Here is an 18,617-nt window from a genome sequence, read left to right as displayed (position 1 = left end):
TGGGGTAGCTTCAGCTGGAATGGTCCTTCTCTATTCCACATGGTTGTCATCCTCCAGCAAGCTAGCTCAGGCTTATTCACATAGCAGCTGGAGAGAGTTCTGAGAGGACAAAAGCACTCAAGGCATTTTGAGGCAGACCCAGAACCACCACACCATCACCTCTGCCATATACTACTGAACAAAGAAAATCACAAGGCCAGCCCAGATTAATCTGCCTTTTGATGGAAGGAGCTGCAAAGTTGGATTGCAAAGATGCATGGGTACAGACAGTGAGAGAATTACAGCTATTTTTTGTAAACACTCTACTATACATGCCTTCTGCTTTCTTGCTTCTGTTCCTTTGTTCAACTTCTGTCTTCTGCCACCCTCCCTCCACGTTTTCTTTTCCTCCTTAATTATCTTTACTCTTCAAGGCTTAATCATATCTCCTCGTTGGAACCTTCTCTATCTACTTTAGCTAGAATGACCCTCTCTCTTTCCACTGCGTCTTGCAGCCCTGTTGCATGTCCTAGTTTGCATGGACTGTGACTTATTCTACCATGCTTGTTCATGGGCACAATCATATGTAATATTCTCAAGGGTAAGGACCACATCCTGTATTCTTTGGGCACTGAACACAAAGTCAGTGCTCACACATAGTAGGTACTCAACAAATGCTTCAGGAATCATTTTTTCTTCACACATCTGGTTTTGCCTTAAAGTTCAACTCCAAACCTGCAGCATCCTGCTTTGCTGTAGATTCTAGGTTTTTGAGGAAGAGACTATGAAGGAAATAGAAAAAATAAATAGTTTGATGAAAACCATTGAAAGTTGGAGCCCATTCATCTTTTGAGCTGTGAGATCAAATGTCGTTTGCTATGAGGATGGGGATGGGACTAGATGTAATTCCCACCACCAGTGTTGAAATTTATTTGCCTTCTTTTTGGGTTTCCCCTCTTTATTTAAGGACCTCGTGGATTATTTACGGGTTCACTCGCATAGTGCTGTTTATGCTTCATCCATGAGCCCACCGATAGCAGAGCAAATCATCAGATCACTAAAACTTATCATGGGACTGGATGGGACCACTCAAGGTAAGAGGATCTGCAGAGAGCACAGCTCCTGGACCCCTTTGTCTCCCTTCTGCCTCATTAATCTCCCCACTTCTCAAATACACACCTTTATCTTATAGAACCCTATTTGTAAATCAAGCCATGTGATAAGCGCACAAAAACTGCCATTAGGACACCACACAAAAACCCTTTGTTAAAGCAAAGAAAACTTTCTAATTTACCTCATTGTGAACAGCAAATTTAGATAATGTTGTGTGATCAATTATGCTGAAATGAAGCAAATATTCTGTGTGTGCGTGTGTGGGTGTGTGTGTGTGTGCACATGCACATGTTTGCCTCTGCTTGCTTGCGGCTGTCACTTGTGTTTCCCTAAGACCAAAGTAGCCAATTTAATATCCGATTTTTCAATCCTTTTATTTTTTATAGCCAGAGGTTGGGCAGTGGAAGGCCACCACTGGCCATTTGAGGATATATAGACAAAACACACACAATAACCTTCCAGCCATTTCTTTGCCAGTGGGACCAGAGCTGAACTGTGCTACTTTGCTCAATCCAAATTAATCCTCTTTTTGAAAAATTGTTTCATAAAAGCGTCTTGGAACTCTCTCTCCATCTTGCAGAGATGGTTTATAGAGATTCTACCGCATGTCACACACCAGAGGGGATACAGTGCTGAATGAGGCAGTTCTTGCTGCCAGGCAAACTGGTGAGCACATTTATGGAAGTAGCAATTTATCCTGGCCACTGGACTGTTCAATCCATGTGCCTCACCCCACCTCCCAGCTGACCTGAAGTCCTACATTGTTTAATGCAAACCTTCAAGCCTGCTATTTCAATAGAAGTATGGGGTACTCCATCAGTTTTCAGTATTATTAAAGCAGCAGAATATTCACATACAAATTTTACTAGAAGCCTACTATATAAAACAGATAACAACAAGGCTTATCTAATTAAAGTAGTATCTTCACTTACCCCCATACTGATACCCCCTGGGGCCCTTCTACTGAGCCCTAGTGCTCCCCAAGGCGCTTGTTGGAAAGACAGGACTTTTTCTTTTTCACTAAAGCAGGGTAAAGGCCTGCAGGAGGATATTTTTTCCTCCATATGAAATGCAGTGATTGGCTGATCTCTAGGATCCCTTCCGGGCTTGCCTTTTTGGTGTTATGACTCTGCGTCTTATTGATTGGTCTTTGTGAAAAAGAAAACCACAGTCCAGTCTAGGAAACCCTTATGGTATGAGACTGAAGGTAGCTGCCTGGATCTGCTCCTGTGATACTATTCACTCGTGTGTGGCCTTAGACGAGTGACCTATCTATTCAATCCTGAGCAAGTTACTCAACTTCTCTGTACTTCAATTCATCCAGTTGCGAAGTGAGAAAAATAATATTTATGAGCCAAGGTTTTTGAGATAAGTAGGTAAATTAATCTATATAAAATATTTAACATTGTGTCTGGAGACAAGTATTAGTAAGCATTACATAATTGCTTGCTACTGTTATTTGCTGTTGTTTCTGAGGTGATCGACAAGTATTTGAACCATTTCTCAGAGATGCTGTAGGAAGCATCCTTATGACAGAAGCGAAGTAGGACTAGATGTCCTCTAAGATCCTGGATTAGTCAGGATAAGGGAGATTTTGCCACCATAACAAATAAACCCTGTAGATCTCAGTGGCTTAACAGAACCAAGGTATTTCTTGTTTGCATCACATCTAATACCAATCAGTCAACTCTCTACACAGTGCTTGTCCTTGAAGACAGTGACTCAGGCTGCTTTCACCTTAAGGGTTCATCATCTCAGCACATGGCCCCCATGGTTACCAAGGTAAAAAGAAAGAGAGGGTCAGCATAGAGGTGACTTTTATCACCTTGCTTATAATCTATTGGCTAAAACTAGTCATATGGCCACATCCCTGAAAAGAGGTGGGAGTAAATTAAGGGATACAGACATTGGATAAACAGGTACCTTTTATTTTGGAGGGGGAGGAGGTTCTTTATTGTTTTTTGGGTTTTTTAAAATTTGAGACAGAGTCTTGCTCTGTCACCCAGGCTGAAGGGCAGTGACGTGATCTCAGCTCACTACAACCTCCACCTCCCAGACTCAAGCGATTCTCCTGCCTTAGCCTCCTGAGTAGTCAGGACTACAGGCGTGCACCAACAGGCATGCACCACCATGCCCGGCTAATTTTTTTTTTTTTTTTGAGACAGAGTTTCGCTCTTGTCACCCAGGCTAGAGTACAATGGTGTGATCTGAGCTCACTGCAACCTCCGCCTCCTGGGTTCAAGCAATTCTCCTGCCTCAGCCTCCCGAGTAGCTGGGATTACAGGTGTCCCCCACCATGCCTGGCTATTTTTGTATTTTTAGTAGAGATGGGGTCTCGCCAGGTTGGTCTCAAACTCCCGACCTCAGGTGATCTTCCCGCCTCAGCCTCCCAAAGCACTGGGATTACAGGCACGAGCCACCGCACCTGGCCAATTTTTGTATTTTTAGTCAAGACAGGGTTTCACCACGTTGGCCATGCTGGTTGGGAACTCCTGGCCTCAAGTGATCTGCCCACCCCAGCCTCCAAAAGTGCTGGGATTACAGGCGTGAGCCACTGTGCCTGTCCTAAACAGGTATCTTTTAACCTTTTAATATTGAAGCGAGACAGAGTGGCATCTTTTCCTCCACAAGCTTTCCACTGTATGAAAAACTGTTCTGGAACTACTGGCTTCCCACAAAGCCACATTAATTTTCTTCTTAAACTTCAAGTGTTTCTTAATTTCTTAATGGAAAATCAATTATTTGAGATTTAAGCAAAAATGCAAGTTAATTGTCTCAGAATGACTAGAATTATTCTTTGGTCTTGTTTTAAAGACAAGTGACTAAGAAAAAGTTATTCTAGAAATTAGCTTGTGTCTCAACAAAAATTTTCACTCATTTCTGGGGTCCTTTGGTGTATATGTCATCCGAATCAGTTGCTTTACATGTATGTAACTTTGCAATCATGTCCTTCCCTCCTCCGAATTGGTTCATCACAGACAGAACTTGCTCTGTTGATCTGATCACAGTGGAAGATCTGCAGAAAGATTACATTAAAGACACGAGCATTTGCTCCTCAGTAATCATCTGCGATCAATTTGTCTTCCCCTGAGGTAGTAGATATTTCCCTTACTTCTCTTAGCCTTATACCTAAAGAATTCTTTGGTTATTTTTTTAACTTCACTTTTAAAGCTTCTCACTTTACTCCTCTTGTCATCTTAAGAGAACAAAAAAAAACAGAGAATGCTATGTATATGGTCTGGTTTTTTTAGAGGCAAAATAGAATGAGGGAGAAATATAGGACAGTTTATTTTCAAAGAAACAAACAAAGGAAAGTAGAAGAAAAAGAAAATTCACAGAATTATCAGCCAAGTTTCAGGTAGTTCTGCCTGACACATCTTTTGAAGCATTCAAAGGCACGCAGTGAATGATCACACTGGCCTCATTTGCAACAATGGCTGCTTTAAATCAAATGAGCAGGACAGGTTAGGAATATTGCATTAGCTCACCCCTTTCTGCAGAGATAGACTCACTCTCAGGGTAAAGTTGCCCAGAGCTCAAAGGATGCACTGTTTCATGCAAGAGCTGCCTTACAGGATCTGAGAAAGAGGAGCCGGGCTCTAAGCCTTCATCTCCAGCCCACTCCACTGCAACTGTGATTGGAGCCTTTCAAGGCTTTGTTTCAGGTTGAGTTTGGGGAGCAGTTGGCCAGATCTGTTCCTTGATGAATGTCTTCACTTTAATCTGCAATGCAAAGCCATACGCTTCAAAGAAAGGCAAGCTACAGGAATAAGGTCAGTGTTCCTTTGATGCCAAGGTTCAAAGATGAAATAGCAGTCCCAGTGAAATGACAATGTTTATGCACAAACAGCCACCTTCACTCTGCAGCCAGGCTGCTTGCGGAGTTAATGCACACAGGCTGAGGGGCTGCAGGCCGTGCGTGCGTTCCATATGCACCAAGACCCTTTTAATCTCCTGGCCTGTCACTCTGAGCAGTGCAGTGAGCCCAAAAGTGGAGATTTGATTTCTCCATCCTAATGGATGTTGGGTGGTCTTCCAGCCAAGCCAATGTTGTAAGCCCCTTAAGGGCAAGAAATGTGTCTTGAATTATTTTGGTGTTCCTCTGAGTGTCAAACGCAGTGCTCAGCTTAATAAATATGTCATGACTCAACTTCCATCTTGCCAGCCTGCTCCATTTCAGGTCAATGTTTATGCTAAATAAGATCATGAGGATGTTTATCTCATAGGACTAGGAGCTGGGAATTGGTTCCACACCAGCTGTGGCAGCGGAAGGGATCACTCAGTGATTGAGGTTACTTTTGGAAAGGTCTAGAAAGATCGCAGCTCAGTCGTTTTCTTATCTAGACATAGCACACATAGCCTCAGGAAGGTGAGCCCCAAACCACACCGACTCCCCTAATGAATGCATTGTCAAAAATCATCTTATTACTCATGTTTAAATCTTTGATGTACATTTTTCAAGTAATCAGTCAACACTTTTTGAACTCCCAATCTTGATCTTACCTTACTACACCTTCTTTCCCCAACTCTGGGTAAAATTCCATTTCTCAGAGAAGATAGAGTTTGTATGATGTGGCTAATTCACAGAGTGTGCTCTGCAGCGGTGCCCAGCCTGACATCTGCTCCACGAATGGCAAGCACTTTCCCTCTCTTGGCCTTAGTTCCTTCATTGCAAATTAAGGTTGTCAGAAGAATTAAGTGATGTGATACAGCTAAGGAACTTAGCGTGATGCTTGGTACACACTAAACACTCAATAAAGTCATAGTACTTTCAACACATCTGCTTTCTTCCCTTACTTCTGCAAATTTTCCAATAGCTTTACCCACCCTGGAGTTCTCCCTTTTTCCCCAAACTCACATCTTCCTACTCTATTAGCAATTCCCACACACTCTACTTGACATACATTCAGAATCAGGTCACTTCTCACACAGCCAACACTCTCTCCATCACCTCTCACCTGGATTCCTGGAGTAGCCTCCTGAATATTCTCCCCACTTTTGCTCTTGCCTTTTTATGGCTTGCTCTCCATGCAGAAGCCAAAATTATCTTTTTTAAAAAGGAGAAGAAAAACTAACTCATACCATGTCACTCCCCCACTGAGAACTTTCCATCGTCTTTTCAGCTTACTCAGCAGAGTCCAGACTGTGGTCTTCACAGCTTCTCAGGATGTGGTCCTCCATATATCCTGCCACCCCTCCCCTCGCTCAGCCCACTACAGGCAGCTGGCATCCATGCTTTTCCTAAAACAGAGAGCAGCTCCCGCAGAAGGGCCTTTGCACTTGCTAGTCCCTCTAAAACTGCTCTTCTGACCTATCGGCATGGCCCACTCCCTCCCTGCCATCCCCTTTCTGCTGAAAATCTGCCTTATTAGGGAAGTGGCCCTATCCTAAATAGCAAATCTTCCTGTCCCTCTAATTCTCCTCACCTTGCTTTAATTTTTTTTTTTTTTTTTTTTTTTTTTTTGAGATGAAGTCTCACTCTGTCGCCCAGGCTGGAGGGCAGTGGTGCCATCTCGGCTCACTGCAACCTCCACCTCTTGGGCTCAAGTGACTCTTGTGCCTCAGCCTCCTGAGTAGCTGGGACTACAGGCGCCTACCACCATGCCCAGCTAATTTTTGTATTTTTAGTAGAGACGGGGGTTTCACCATGTTGGCCGGGCTGGTCTTGAGCTCCTGACCTCAAGTAGTCCGCCTGCCTCAGCCTCCCAAGGTAACTGGGATTACAGACGTGAGGACCGCACCCAGCCGCTTTAATCTTTATAGCATTTATGAATACCTGACAAATTGTATATGTATCTGCTTATTATCTGTTTGCCCTCACTAGAAAGTAAACTCCAGGAGAACAAGCACTTTGTCTATTTTATTTATTACACTGAAAACAGTGTCTGGCAAGCATAGGTTTCCAAAAATATTTATTGAAAGAGTTCTTCTCACTATCCCTCTTATCTCAGCAAATAAACAGCTCTGATCTCTTTTACTCTCTGTGCTTGATTCTTTCCCTTTCCACCTTCTAAAGATACCAGCCTCTTTTCACAAACTTGCACTTGTTGGTTTCTGTCATCCTAAAAAGACTTCCCTTGCCCCTTCTTTTTCCAACAGCCACCGAGCCTCAACCCATCCATTGCAGCAGATCTCAAAAGAGTGAGCTATTCTGCTGGCTTCCCATCTACCCTTCTCATGCAGTTTCCAGCCCCTGCAGCCTGTCCCCCACCTGGTCTCTACCTCCTTGTTCCATGGATCCTGCTCCCTCTAAAGCCATTCTGTAAGCACACTCTCCTGCTTCTCTGCCAGATTAAACTTGATCTCTCTGCATCATTCTCTGTCTTTGAAAACGGCCTTCAAAGACTGTCTTCGTTGTAGAGATGCTCTTCTCTTCTGGTTTTTCTCTTATTTTTCTATTTGTTCTTCCTCTCTTTTCTGCCAGGCCTCTTTCCCTATCACTATTTGCCCTAATCCCACACTCTGTTCTCTTTATAGTTCCTGCTGCACAAGTACCCTCACCTGTTTCCTTTCCAAAACGGCTTGCGGACCCTCTACCCCCAGAGATTTCTGCATGACATGCTTGCTGCATTCTAACCAGCCCCAGGTGCTGCTGCTAGTCCAGGGACCAGCCTTTGAGAATCACTGCTGCATAATGACCCTGTAGTCCCTCTTTCCCTCCTATCAGACACTAATGGCTTGTGGATTTCTTGTAGATAGAAACCATTAAATCTCCATAACAGGTCGGGCATGGTGGCTCACACCTGTAATCCCAGCACTTTGGGAGGCTGTGGTGGGTGGATTACTTGAGGTCAGGAGTTCAAGACCAACCTGGCAAACAGGGCAAAACCCCATCTCTACTAAAAATACAAAAATTAGCTGGGCATGGTGGTGCAAACCTGTAATCCCAGCTACTCTGGAGACTGAGGCAAGAGAATCGCTTGAGCCCAGGAGGCGGAGGCTGCAGTGAGCACCAGAGCTGAGAGGCCAAAGAAGAGACCCTGAGCCAGCAAATGAGATATGGGGTTTATTCAGGGGAACTTACATGCAGGGATGGTCCAGTGATGGTAGGCTGGACAGGAGAACTGCCACCACTTGTAAAAAGCATGTAGTTCATGTAGCATTTTCACTTAACATCCTTTCCCTAACAACCTCCACCTGGCAACCTTTATTCAACCTTTACTCAGCCTTTATTCAAAGGGCCTCAATCCCATGTATGACAAGCATCCCACTGGACAAGCTGGGGACTCAGATGTTCCTCATAGGTAAGGAATGAATCTCCAGGTTGGCCACACCACTCAAACTGTGAACACACATTCAGGTGTGTCTGCCATACAGGGTCATTCTCAGGAAATGCTTAAGCTGTCATGGTCAGGTGTATGTACCATGCACAGGTGCATCTACCGTATAACAATCCACACAGTTCTTGACACATCACAGGCCTTCAATACATACTTTCCAGTTGAATTGGAAAGAAATGTGTTAAGTCTCAGTTATGCCATGATGCAGATGCTCACAAAATATCTGTTTAGGGCCGTCTTTTCATCAAAAGAATTGTATCTCTGAATACTTAACATCAGCAATCTCAGTAAATAAACTTGCTCATCAAGGACAACTTCTTCCTTAAAATTCTTGTCTGCAGGCATGTCTAGTTTTACTCATCACACCTATCTGCTTATGATAGAGTCACTGATGTTGGGGAAAGTTCCCCTACATGTCCCCAGTCATCATTTCGTATTTCATGATGATGGGAGTGCCAGACAGGAGGGAGAGAGTGACTACAAGGTCATCATACAGCAGTGGTTCTCAAAGAGTGGTCCCTGGACCACCAGCAGCAATATTCCCTGGGGCTTGTTAGAACTGCAACAAAGCATTTCTGAATCAGCTGTTTTAACCATTCCTCCAGGAGATTCTGGTGCAGGCTCAAATTTGATAAACATGTTTCTACGTAACAGAAAAGAAACAGATCTGTGCAGTGGGAGAAGTAAAGTGAACAGAGGATGGAATTCTGGCAGATGCAAACAAAGGTAAAGGACGTAGCAAAAAAAAAAAAAAAAAGAAAAAAGGAGGAAGAAGAGCAGGCAGAAGAATAAGAAAAAGCCCAAAATAGAAAAGCATGAAATGTGTTTGGATCCACTTCTTTAAACCTGTGTTTAAACCAAAACATCAACGCTGCCCTCTCAGTTACTAGTAGCACTTTGCCTGTCCTTCAGTCCCCATGACCACTTTGGTGTCAGGAATAGGAAAGAGAGTTTTGCTTATGAAACGCATGTGCCTCACAACAGTCACTCCCTAAGCCTGTGCTTTCACATAACTTTTTGAAGTATGTAAAGTCATTAAGAGTTCATGGTCACAACATTCATTTTTTTGTTTGACTTGATAGTAGACATCTGACAGAGATACTGCCATTTCTCTAATAACTGCTATCCCTTAGGATAAATAGGGTAGCATTTATAAGAATTATTTAAAATGTTTGTCTCTTCAGTGTATCTTCAATAGGTAGGATCAATTTGATGAAGGGAAATCCACAATGGGCAACACTGCTAGGTGCTGATTTATCATAGGAAGACTCATGACAAAATATTCCATAATCCTAACTCAGAAAGAATGGCCTCTCCTATAATTATGTGGGATCTATTTAACTCGTGCTATAACAATCACCCTCCATTTGACGGCTGATCTTCCTCCCATGATCGTTACAATTTTGATGACGTGGTGTTGAAATGAAATTGGCACTTTTTTGAAAAAAGATGATCTGCTTAACCTGATGCATCTATTGAATATTAGATATTAAGGTTCTTGTTATATTTTCAATTTCATGTCAGGATGAAACAGCAACTATATATCTTATCAAGCACTTACTTTGCCTACTGGCTACTGTGTAGTTTTTAGATCTACAGGCCCACTTATCTGAAGATCTAAATGTTTAAATATTTTAGAATTTTTGTGTAACATTAAGTCTTTCGAAATACAACATTTAACCAGAGACAGGAAGAGTTGGAACGATTCTAGCTACATGAACAGGCCAGTACTTAAATTTGGATTACTCCATTGACTAGTTCATTTCTAATTTCACCAAAATGGCTGTAAGAAAAATCATAATGTCTCTGACTTAATCAATTCTCTCTCAGCTGTTACCTCAGTGCCAGGCTGGTGGGATAATCACCAACTTTCTGAATCACAAAACCACATTTTGTATCACATGGATGAAAACGTGATTCATTTATAATGAAGTGGCCAGTAATGTCTGAAAGGAAAACAGTCGTGGAAATTTACTTACAAGAGGAAAGGTAAACAGAATTTCAACTACTAATGTGGAATATCTGATTTCAGTAGAATACGCCTGCATCATTGTTAATAACACCTAAACTTACATGATAAATTTAGGAAAAATGAAATTCCCTATTTTTCTTCAAAGTCACACATGTCCCTCTCTGCCCTTAAACTGAGGGAGTTTCTGGGTGGTAAGGCAGGGGAGGGGACAATGTGTCTGGAAGAAAAGGCAGGAGAAAACTAAAGATAAAATTAAGATGAAATAATGACTTGTGTTCTTCCTGGAAAACAATAGCTATTTAAGATCCTCAGAAATAGAGGAATTTGTCCAGGTGTGGTGGCTCATACCTGTAATTCCAGCACTTTGGGAGGCCAAGGCAGGTGGATCACCCAAGCTCAGAAATTCGAGACCAGCCTGGGCAACATGGCAAAACCCTGTCTCTACCAAAACATACAAAAAAATTAGATGGAGGTGGTGGCACACACCTGGGTCCCAGCTACTCGGGAGGGAAAGGTGGGAGGATCACTTGAGCCTAGGAGGCAGAAGTTGCAGTGAGATGAAATCGAACCACTGCACTCCAGCCTGGGCAACAGGGTGAGACCTCATCTAAAAACATATATATAAAATATATATATGTAAAAATTATATACATTTATATATAAATAAAAGTTATGTATTATATACTTATATAGTATATAAATAAAAGTTATATATATTTATATATAGTACATAAATGTTATATATTATATATAGGGAGAGAGGAATTTGGCAGGAAGAAATAACAATGCAATATTTTCTCTTTTTAATTTTATGTTTTCTCAATAGAGTATTCAGGGACTATTGCTGCAAAAAAGGTCATAAATAGTTACTCTGTTACTATTATCCTTCCTTAATTATCTTAGATATTATCAATTAAACAGATACCATCCAGATAACTACTTCAATTCTCTACTTTCCATAGGAAGAAAAAGCTTAACAAGCCTATCATAGAATGGAAGCCCAGGTTTTGATGAGCTGTTTTAAGAAAGCCAGTAAGAGAAGGATGGGGAAATTGAGTCTGCAAATTAGAGCTAAGTCCCCCAATCATTGTGCTGGTACAAGTAGGTCCTCTTCAATCTGGGCTTCCTTTACCCTTTAAAAACTAATTGCTATCAGACCAAGACCTGAGGAGGAAATATTCAATAGAAATACTCCCTAGCAGAGGGCCTCCTCACAATAAATCTTTCTGAGGTTTTAGTTCTTGGATGAGTTGGAAAGTACTCAAAGCTTTCCATCTGTGGGGAAGTTGTTGCCTTGGCTGTAGAATTCTACTTGCACATTACACGCTGCCTTTAGCAGGGTTAGGGAATGAAGGCTTTCAGCTAATGGGATGCTCCTCTTTTCCTTTGGGTTTTGGCCTCTGGGAGAAGGCTCTCCATTCTTGAACTGCAGAAGTGTTGGATTTTTTATTCATATTTGGTTAAATTATGGTGTTATTATATATATAATAATATATTTGGCTATATAGTGTCATATTTTGTGATGATATTCCCTATTCTAAAATAAAAACTGAGTGTTCTGTTCCTTCATTGTGAAGTCCCTGTTTCTGCTGAGAACATCAGAGAGGCTAAAGATGACAATTTGGTTTCTATACCCTGGGAAAGAAAGCATATATTCTGTTCGTTGAAGTAGTTCAGATCATGTTTAAAAACATAGATAAGTAAACAGCTGCTGCTGATCAAATTGTTCTTATCCTCACAAACAAAGGGAATCTCTCTACAAAATTAAAGAAAGCAATCCAGGCCTTCCCTGATTTCCCAGAGACTTGCAGACTGGGCAACAGCTAATCCTCTCATATTTCCCTCATACCTGCCCCTTCACCACACAGACCTTCCTGGCTCCTGACTCCAAACATAGGTCCCCCTGAGCTTTCTGCTACTCGAGCTCATCTCCCAGAACAGGTGCAGAGCCAGAACTTGAGACAAAGGAAATCTGGACTCAGAACAGCTTGGGGATTCATGCTGGAGTACCCTTCTAGTTCTTGCCAGCAACCCAGGGAGACCTTCCCTAAACATCTTTTCTAAAATATTTTCCCCTTTCCTGTGAGTTACTCAGTCCACCCCCACAGTCAGTATCATTTTCTTCATAGCACTTAATACCTCCTTGAATATGAATTTTCTTTCTGGGTTAATATCTGTTTTTGCCAGGAGAATACGAGTGCCATGAGGGCAGAGACACTGTCCCCAAACTGAAGTAGTACATGTTGGCTGAATAAATGACCCATTTAGCATCAGCTTTGGCCATATCCCCTCAACTATTCCGCAGGCAGCTTTTCCTCTATCTGGAAGGCTCTCATCCCTCCCCACAATATACTACCCCCATTCATTATCTCCTGAGCCCCTGGCCATCCTTCTAAGCCCTATCTTGATGGCCCCAGTCAGAAAATTATTCTTCCTTCCTTCAGTCCCTTGCAGCTTTTACTTCTACTATGTTAGTCACACACACCCCTAACCCAGCCCTCCAAATAGGTAGTGATTCGTTATTTAATTGCAGCTTAAGCATCAAATACGTGAGTGAATGGGCACCGAATACTATACTTGGGACGAAGCAGATTTTCTGACAAGCTTGGGATCTAGTCACCATTTATAAACAATTAGAATGTTATTTCTTTAGAGGTTACTTACAGAATTATTTTAGTTCAAATACTGCAGTCATAACTGCTTCATGGATGGGTGCATGCATAGGTCAAACTGTATAGCCTCTTTCCCGTTCTTTTGATAAATGCATGGTTTTATATAACATACACTAGGGATGTGTCTAGACACCATCAGATATGGAGGTGAGCTGAGCATGCTGGATAATTCAAGCCAATGCTACTTAAATAGCAGAAGCAAAAATGGAGTTTTTCCTTTAATTATCAAGCAGTTGAATCTATCGCTCAAAGTTTCCTATAGAGACACAATCTAAAACTCAAAAGTGTATTTGACTTTTTCATACACCGTAATCAGCAGGCACTGGGCAACAGCTAATCCTCTCTATCCAAGTTGAGTATATTTCTAAAATAGAGGAGGGTAGCGTGATTCTTAAGCATCCAAAATGACATTTTCCATCCTCCCTCCTTCTCCTCCTCCATCTTAATAATGATTTGCACTTAGGATGTTTTTCAATCAAGAAACTGTTTTTGTGACATTACTTGGTGACTAGTAACGAGAGGGTGAGAAACTAAAACTCCCACAGAAAAATTTGGGTTTTTTTTTTTTTACAGACAATGAAAGATAAAGGGGTATTGGGATTTTGAGTCTTTGAAAGTTTTCCATAGTATCCTTCTTTGTGGGGTTGGTATTAGTTAAGGTATGTTGCTTGTAACAGACAAATGCTAACAAAACCGTGGCTTGACACAATAGAAATTCATTTTTTCCGAACATAAAGTCCGAAATTGGTGTTTCTGTTGGGCAAGACAGTTCTCTTCCGAGAACCCAGCCTCCTTCCATTTTGTAGCTCCTCCAGCTTCAATACCTGGTTTCCAAAGTTGCTGACAAAGGGGTAAGGAGCATGAAGGATTGTGCCTGTGACATTTTCAAGGGCCATGGCTGGAAAGGCACATTGCATTTCTGCCCACATTCCATTGGCTGTAACTCAGTCACATGACTTTGCCTAACCACAGAGGAACCTGGGTAATGGAGTTAACTATGTGCCTAGGAGAGGAAATGAGTTTGGTGAGTAGGAACCAGACTTTGCCACAGTACTTAACCTCCACCCAGGACACTCTTTCCTCAGACTTTCTGATTCTTTTCAAATGCTCTCCTATTTTCTTCATAAATAAACTCTTGACCCGGAATAGAATAAAAGTATCTAAGAAGAAAAGAAAAATAAAGTCTAAAGGACTGAAGACGGATCTCTCCTCCTTTTTTAGGGACTCTCGGGGCTACTAGTCTGGCTTTTACCACAACTACTTCTAGTTTCTTTTTCACAGGACTCATTCCTAGCACATGGCAGGTATTGCTATCATTGCTGTGATTCTGTTACTCAGTTCCCCAAAGCTGTGTACTTTCTGGAAGCAGAAAATAGACCCTGAGGATAATAATTCCTCAGAAGAAATTAAAATGACATAAAATTGGAGTAGCTCTGGAAGTCATGCCAGAGGAGGGGAGAATGTATATTTTGGAAATAGTAGCATACAGACATTAAGGACTTTTTTTCTTTGAAGAGGGGATGTGATGAGACAGAAAATGGCATCATTATCAGAAAACTAAAAATTGCGATTTAAAAACATGAACTGATTAGGCTAATTCTTTGAATTGAATGAGTTTGAGTCCACCCCAGTCACTCACTCAGCTCTCCTTGGGTACTTTTGGGACCATAGACGAAAAGGAAGCTAATAAATTTGAACAGGCATCAAACCTCTGATGTTCATCACATTAGCACCCAGCCCTTGACTAAGGTAACCAGACACGAGACTGAATTCTGAGCCCAGGTAGAGAAATAAAACTAAAGACTTCCTATCAGGATTGAGCTAATATTAGAATATGATTCCGATTAACATCACTTGCATTTTATCTACTTTTGAAAGCCCTAATATCTGTTTGCTTCTGTTATGTCTAGATGGGCAAGTTCACACCAGATAATTCATTCTACAGCATATCTACAGGATTAAAAAAACAGTTCTAAAGCTTAAATTTCCATTTTTTATCCAGTTATTAGGAGAAAAAAGTTGACTAAAATGTCAAGGTCTTTTAAGTTATTAATTTTTGAATTTCTATCATTTTTATTTACCTTCTGCAGAGAAAAGATAAAGGAAAAAAGAGTGACACTTAAAATATAATGTATGTGCACTGAAAATACAACCATGCCTCTTTGTTAAATCACTTTGTGTGAATTATTTCATTTACTCTGATTATTTGTGAAATTTTATCATGACATTGCCAGGTGAGGTATTGACCCTGCCCCTAACCCATTGTGGACTGGGAGAAAGTGGCACCAGCCCCTTCCAGCTGTGACCTACAACCTTTGCCCTGGTCCCTGCAACAAGGCCCACATATTTTTACACTTGAGTTTGATAGGTTTAAAAAAAAACAGGGACTAAGTGGGAAGATGTAGGGCATTGAGGGGGAAGGAAAGGAGTACACTGGGTGATAGAAATTAGCTCTTAAGAAAGGAATTTTCTCTTTCCTACTGTTCATTTTTGGCATGAGATACATTCACAAACTTCTCTCATAAGACATTGATTGTCTTCAGTGCAAACTGTTGGGAGCTGCAAGCTACACTATCCATTCACATCCTCAAACTTATCTTGTGGCTGTTATTGCAGATTAACTCTTCACTCAAATTCTGTCTCTTCTCTAGGGAAGAGGGAATGAAAAGCAAAAAGGAAAAGGACTGTGGTGCGGGTGATAAAACCATGATAATTCACACTTGGTTTAAAAAAAATCTTCTCACATTTCTCAGTGTCTACCTTGGAAGAGAGTTCACTGAATACAAAACTGGTTTCCTACAACTTTTTTTCTCTCCATCCAACTCAGCCAGGACACAGTGTTTGCTCCATTTGTCTAAGGTCCCTCAATGAAAACAAGAGGCATCTACAAAAAAATCCACCCAAAATGTACTGTCCGAGAGCCCCAGTATTGAAGGCCCTTGGCATTGTTGACAGAGGAGCTAGCTTCTGATTTCTAAATACATTTGCCACTTGGTTGCCAGCTGGAGAGACCGAAAGAGGCTGAGGGCATGGAGAGCTGCATTTTCTAAATGGTTTCAGGCCCCTGGCATTTCAGCAATAGCTAATACAAAACAGATGTTGGTGCTATGCTCCACTGGCTTTCAACTGAGGGCCTGCCTCAGTCTATGATTAATCACCTGTGCTGGGGGGCAAAAAAGTTCTACCTGGTCTTTTTGCGTGTGTGGACCTAAGATCAAGGTTAGCAATCAAGGCGACAGACATTGCCCCTCTGCCTTGCTGTTGCTGCTTACCTACATGTGTGACAACTTGGGTTTGTCCAATAAATGCAAAATTAGCAATGAACTGAACTCAAGAGGGAAAGTTTGCCTGGTTGTGCAGAAATAGCTAGCAAACTGTTCCAGAACCTTCTGCCCCTTCATTTACTTTATGCAGTTAGCCAAGGGTAGACTTTTATGAAAGCTCAGTAAATTCTGCAGATGATTTGAGTCTTTAAAAAATTTCCCTAGAAAGAATGTAAAGAGAATCTGTGTGTCTTTTAGATGGCACTGGGGCAAAAGATAGTGCAGCCACTTCCAGCCATCCTACAAACAAGATATCCTTTTACATGAGCCCTACTGGGGCATCCTCTTCACGTGTGCTTCTTCTGTGTGGTTGGACTCTGGGATGGGGGAGTGGTGATGTAATACACATGGAATTCCATGTTGGTTCAGTGCAAGTGGGAAAGGAAAGAACATTATTCCGTCTGTAGCGTCTTCCAGGGTAAAGGGGAGCTGGTATTCCACACTGGCCTTTGTTTTTCCTTCCTACAGCTGGGGAGGATTAGGCAGGTGGATTTGTGCCTGAGGAATCCCAGGGTGTGGGTCTGGGCTAGAGAGATTGTATTCGCTTTCTATTTCTACATTACAAATTACCACAAACTTAGTAATCATTGAATATATCAGTTTCCTTGGGTCAGGAGTCTGGGCACAGTGTATTCTCTGCTTAGGTTCTCATAATGCTGAAATCAAGGTGTCAGCAGCTGCTGTCTTACCTGGAGCTCAGGCACCTCCTCCAAACTCACACGGCTGTGACAGAATCCAGTCTTTTGGGGCTGTAGGACTGAGATCCCGTTTCCTCTCTGGCTGTCAGTGGGAACGCTCTCAGCTCCTGGTGGCTGTTTACATCTCATGAAGGCCCCTCCATCTTCAAAGCCAGCAACGGAGAGTCTCCCTCACATCAAATGCCCCGCCTCTCTCTCTCTCTTTGAATCTCTTTTAAAACTTCAGAGATGTTCACCTGTAGCTAAGACCTAATCAGGGCTCTCTTAATTAGGACTTAATTACTGGTGAACTTCTCTAAAGTTTTGTGCCCTTTGTAAAATAGGAGGACTTTATGTAGTTAAATTCTCTGTGATCATCTGCTTCAACTTGAGCACTGAGAATGAAAATTATTCTGATAAACATGTAATTCTTAAAAATAGGAATATATGGAGGACATGTCTTGGGCACCAAAAAGACCAAGAAGGGGTCCGGGATGGCCAGGTTGGCTGTAGGTGCCGCAGGTCAGTTACGCTGACCAGAGGGACCCAGTTTTAGAGAGCAAATCCAAGTCAGTGAGTCCAGTCTTTGGTTCAAATTAATAGTTTTCAATATTTGTGAACCATAGAGTTTTTCAAATAAATGTGTATGAAAGCATATATATATATATATATATATATGTTCTGTAGCACTCAAGTTATGTCAGACACCCTACTAACTGCTTAATATTTAATCCCCATAACAGTATGAAGTGGGCATTATTATTACTATCCTTGTCATGATTCCCATTTTACAAATGAAGAATACAGGTCTCAGAATGAGGAAGTACCTTGCCCAAGATGGTCGAGTTTACTTTGAACCCAGGAAATTGTCTTCATACTGTTTGAGTGCTGGGCTGAGATGTCATTGTCCTGGGCACAAGGCAAAAGTCTGGGGGGCTTCCCCATCAATTTTTCCCCATACCCTCCTCCCTGAGGCCTGTTCAGTGCATCCTACCCTAGCAAAGCTCTGGAAACCAAAAGGTTTTAATTCTGCAGGCAGCTGCCTTGGATGGGGCTTCCTGGTGACCACCTTCATTTGCATGGTTTCTCAGAGCCCTTTCAAGGATCCACATTAACACAATTACTCAGCGTAGTATCTGTCTTTTGCCAATTCCTTTGTCTTCTTGCCACAAATTGAAACAGTTGTCGACACAGCTCCTCGCCCATTTCAGACATTTGCTGCCACCTTGGCTTCCTGACTAGTCTTGCTACCTCCAGTTTTTCCCTCATCCTGATCCATGCACTATACACTATGAGCTTTGTCTTCCTAACCCCCTCAGAACATGTCATGTTTACTTACAATGCTTCCAGGGCTCTCTAATACCCATCAAAAAATTGTGACTCTCAAGGTGGCATTTTTAGCTTATGATGATCTAACTCTACTGATCCTTCCCATGACTGGAACCCAAACATTCTAGGCAAGTACTCATCCCTCTCCTCCCCATCCCCAAACTTGTGTCCACAAGATGTTAAGTTACCATCTCTAGGTCTCCTTCAAACTCTCAGAGCACTTCTTTTATTGGGCACTTGATTTTCTAATCTTCTGTTATGATTAATTTTTC

General features: G+C 41.8%; 1 protein-coding gene across 7 annotated transcripts in view; it reads left to right on the top strand.

Annotated features, from left to right (window-relative positions):
• Nucleotides 1-18,617, top strand: part of SPTLC3 (serine palmitoyltransferase long chain base subunit 3) — a 170,985-nt gene that overhangs the window by 125,268 nt on the left and 27,100 nt on the right. For 6 of the 7 annotated variants that reach the window (XM_055265997.2, XM_055265995.2, XM_055265992.2 and 3 more), the window contains one exon: nucleotides 947-1,073. In XM_055265997.2, the coding sequence (XP_055121972.1) occupies nucleotides 947-1,073 (127 nt within the window). Of the gene's footprint in view, nucleotides 1-946; nucleotides 1,074-11,306; nucleotides 11,393-18,617 lie in introns of those variants that run through there. The other variant, XM_063633985.1, reaches the window with a different exon arrangement.

This window comes from Symphalangus syndactylus, chromosome 24 (genome assembly GCF_028878055.3).
Source record: "Symphalangus syndactylus isolate Jambi chromosome 24, NHGRI_mSymSyn1-v2.1_pri, whole genome shotgun sequence".
NCBI classification, from domain to species: Eukaryota; Metazoa; Chordata; class Mammalia; order Primates; family Hylobatidae; genus Symphalangus; species Symphalangus syndactylus.
The sequence above is the reverse complement of the archived record's forward strand: the minus strand, read 5'-3'. Positions and strand labels throughout refer to the sequence as shown.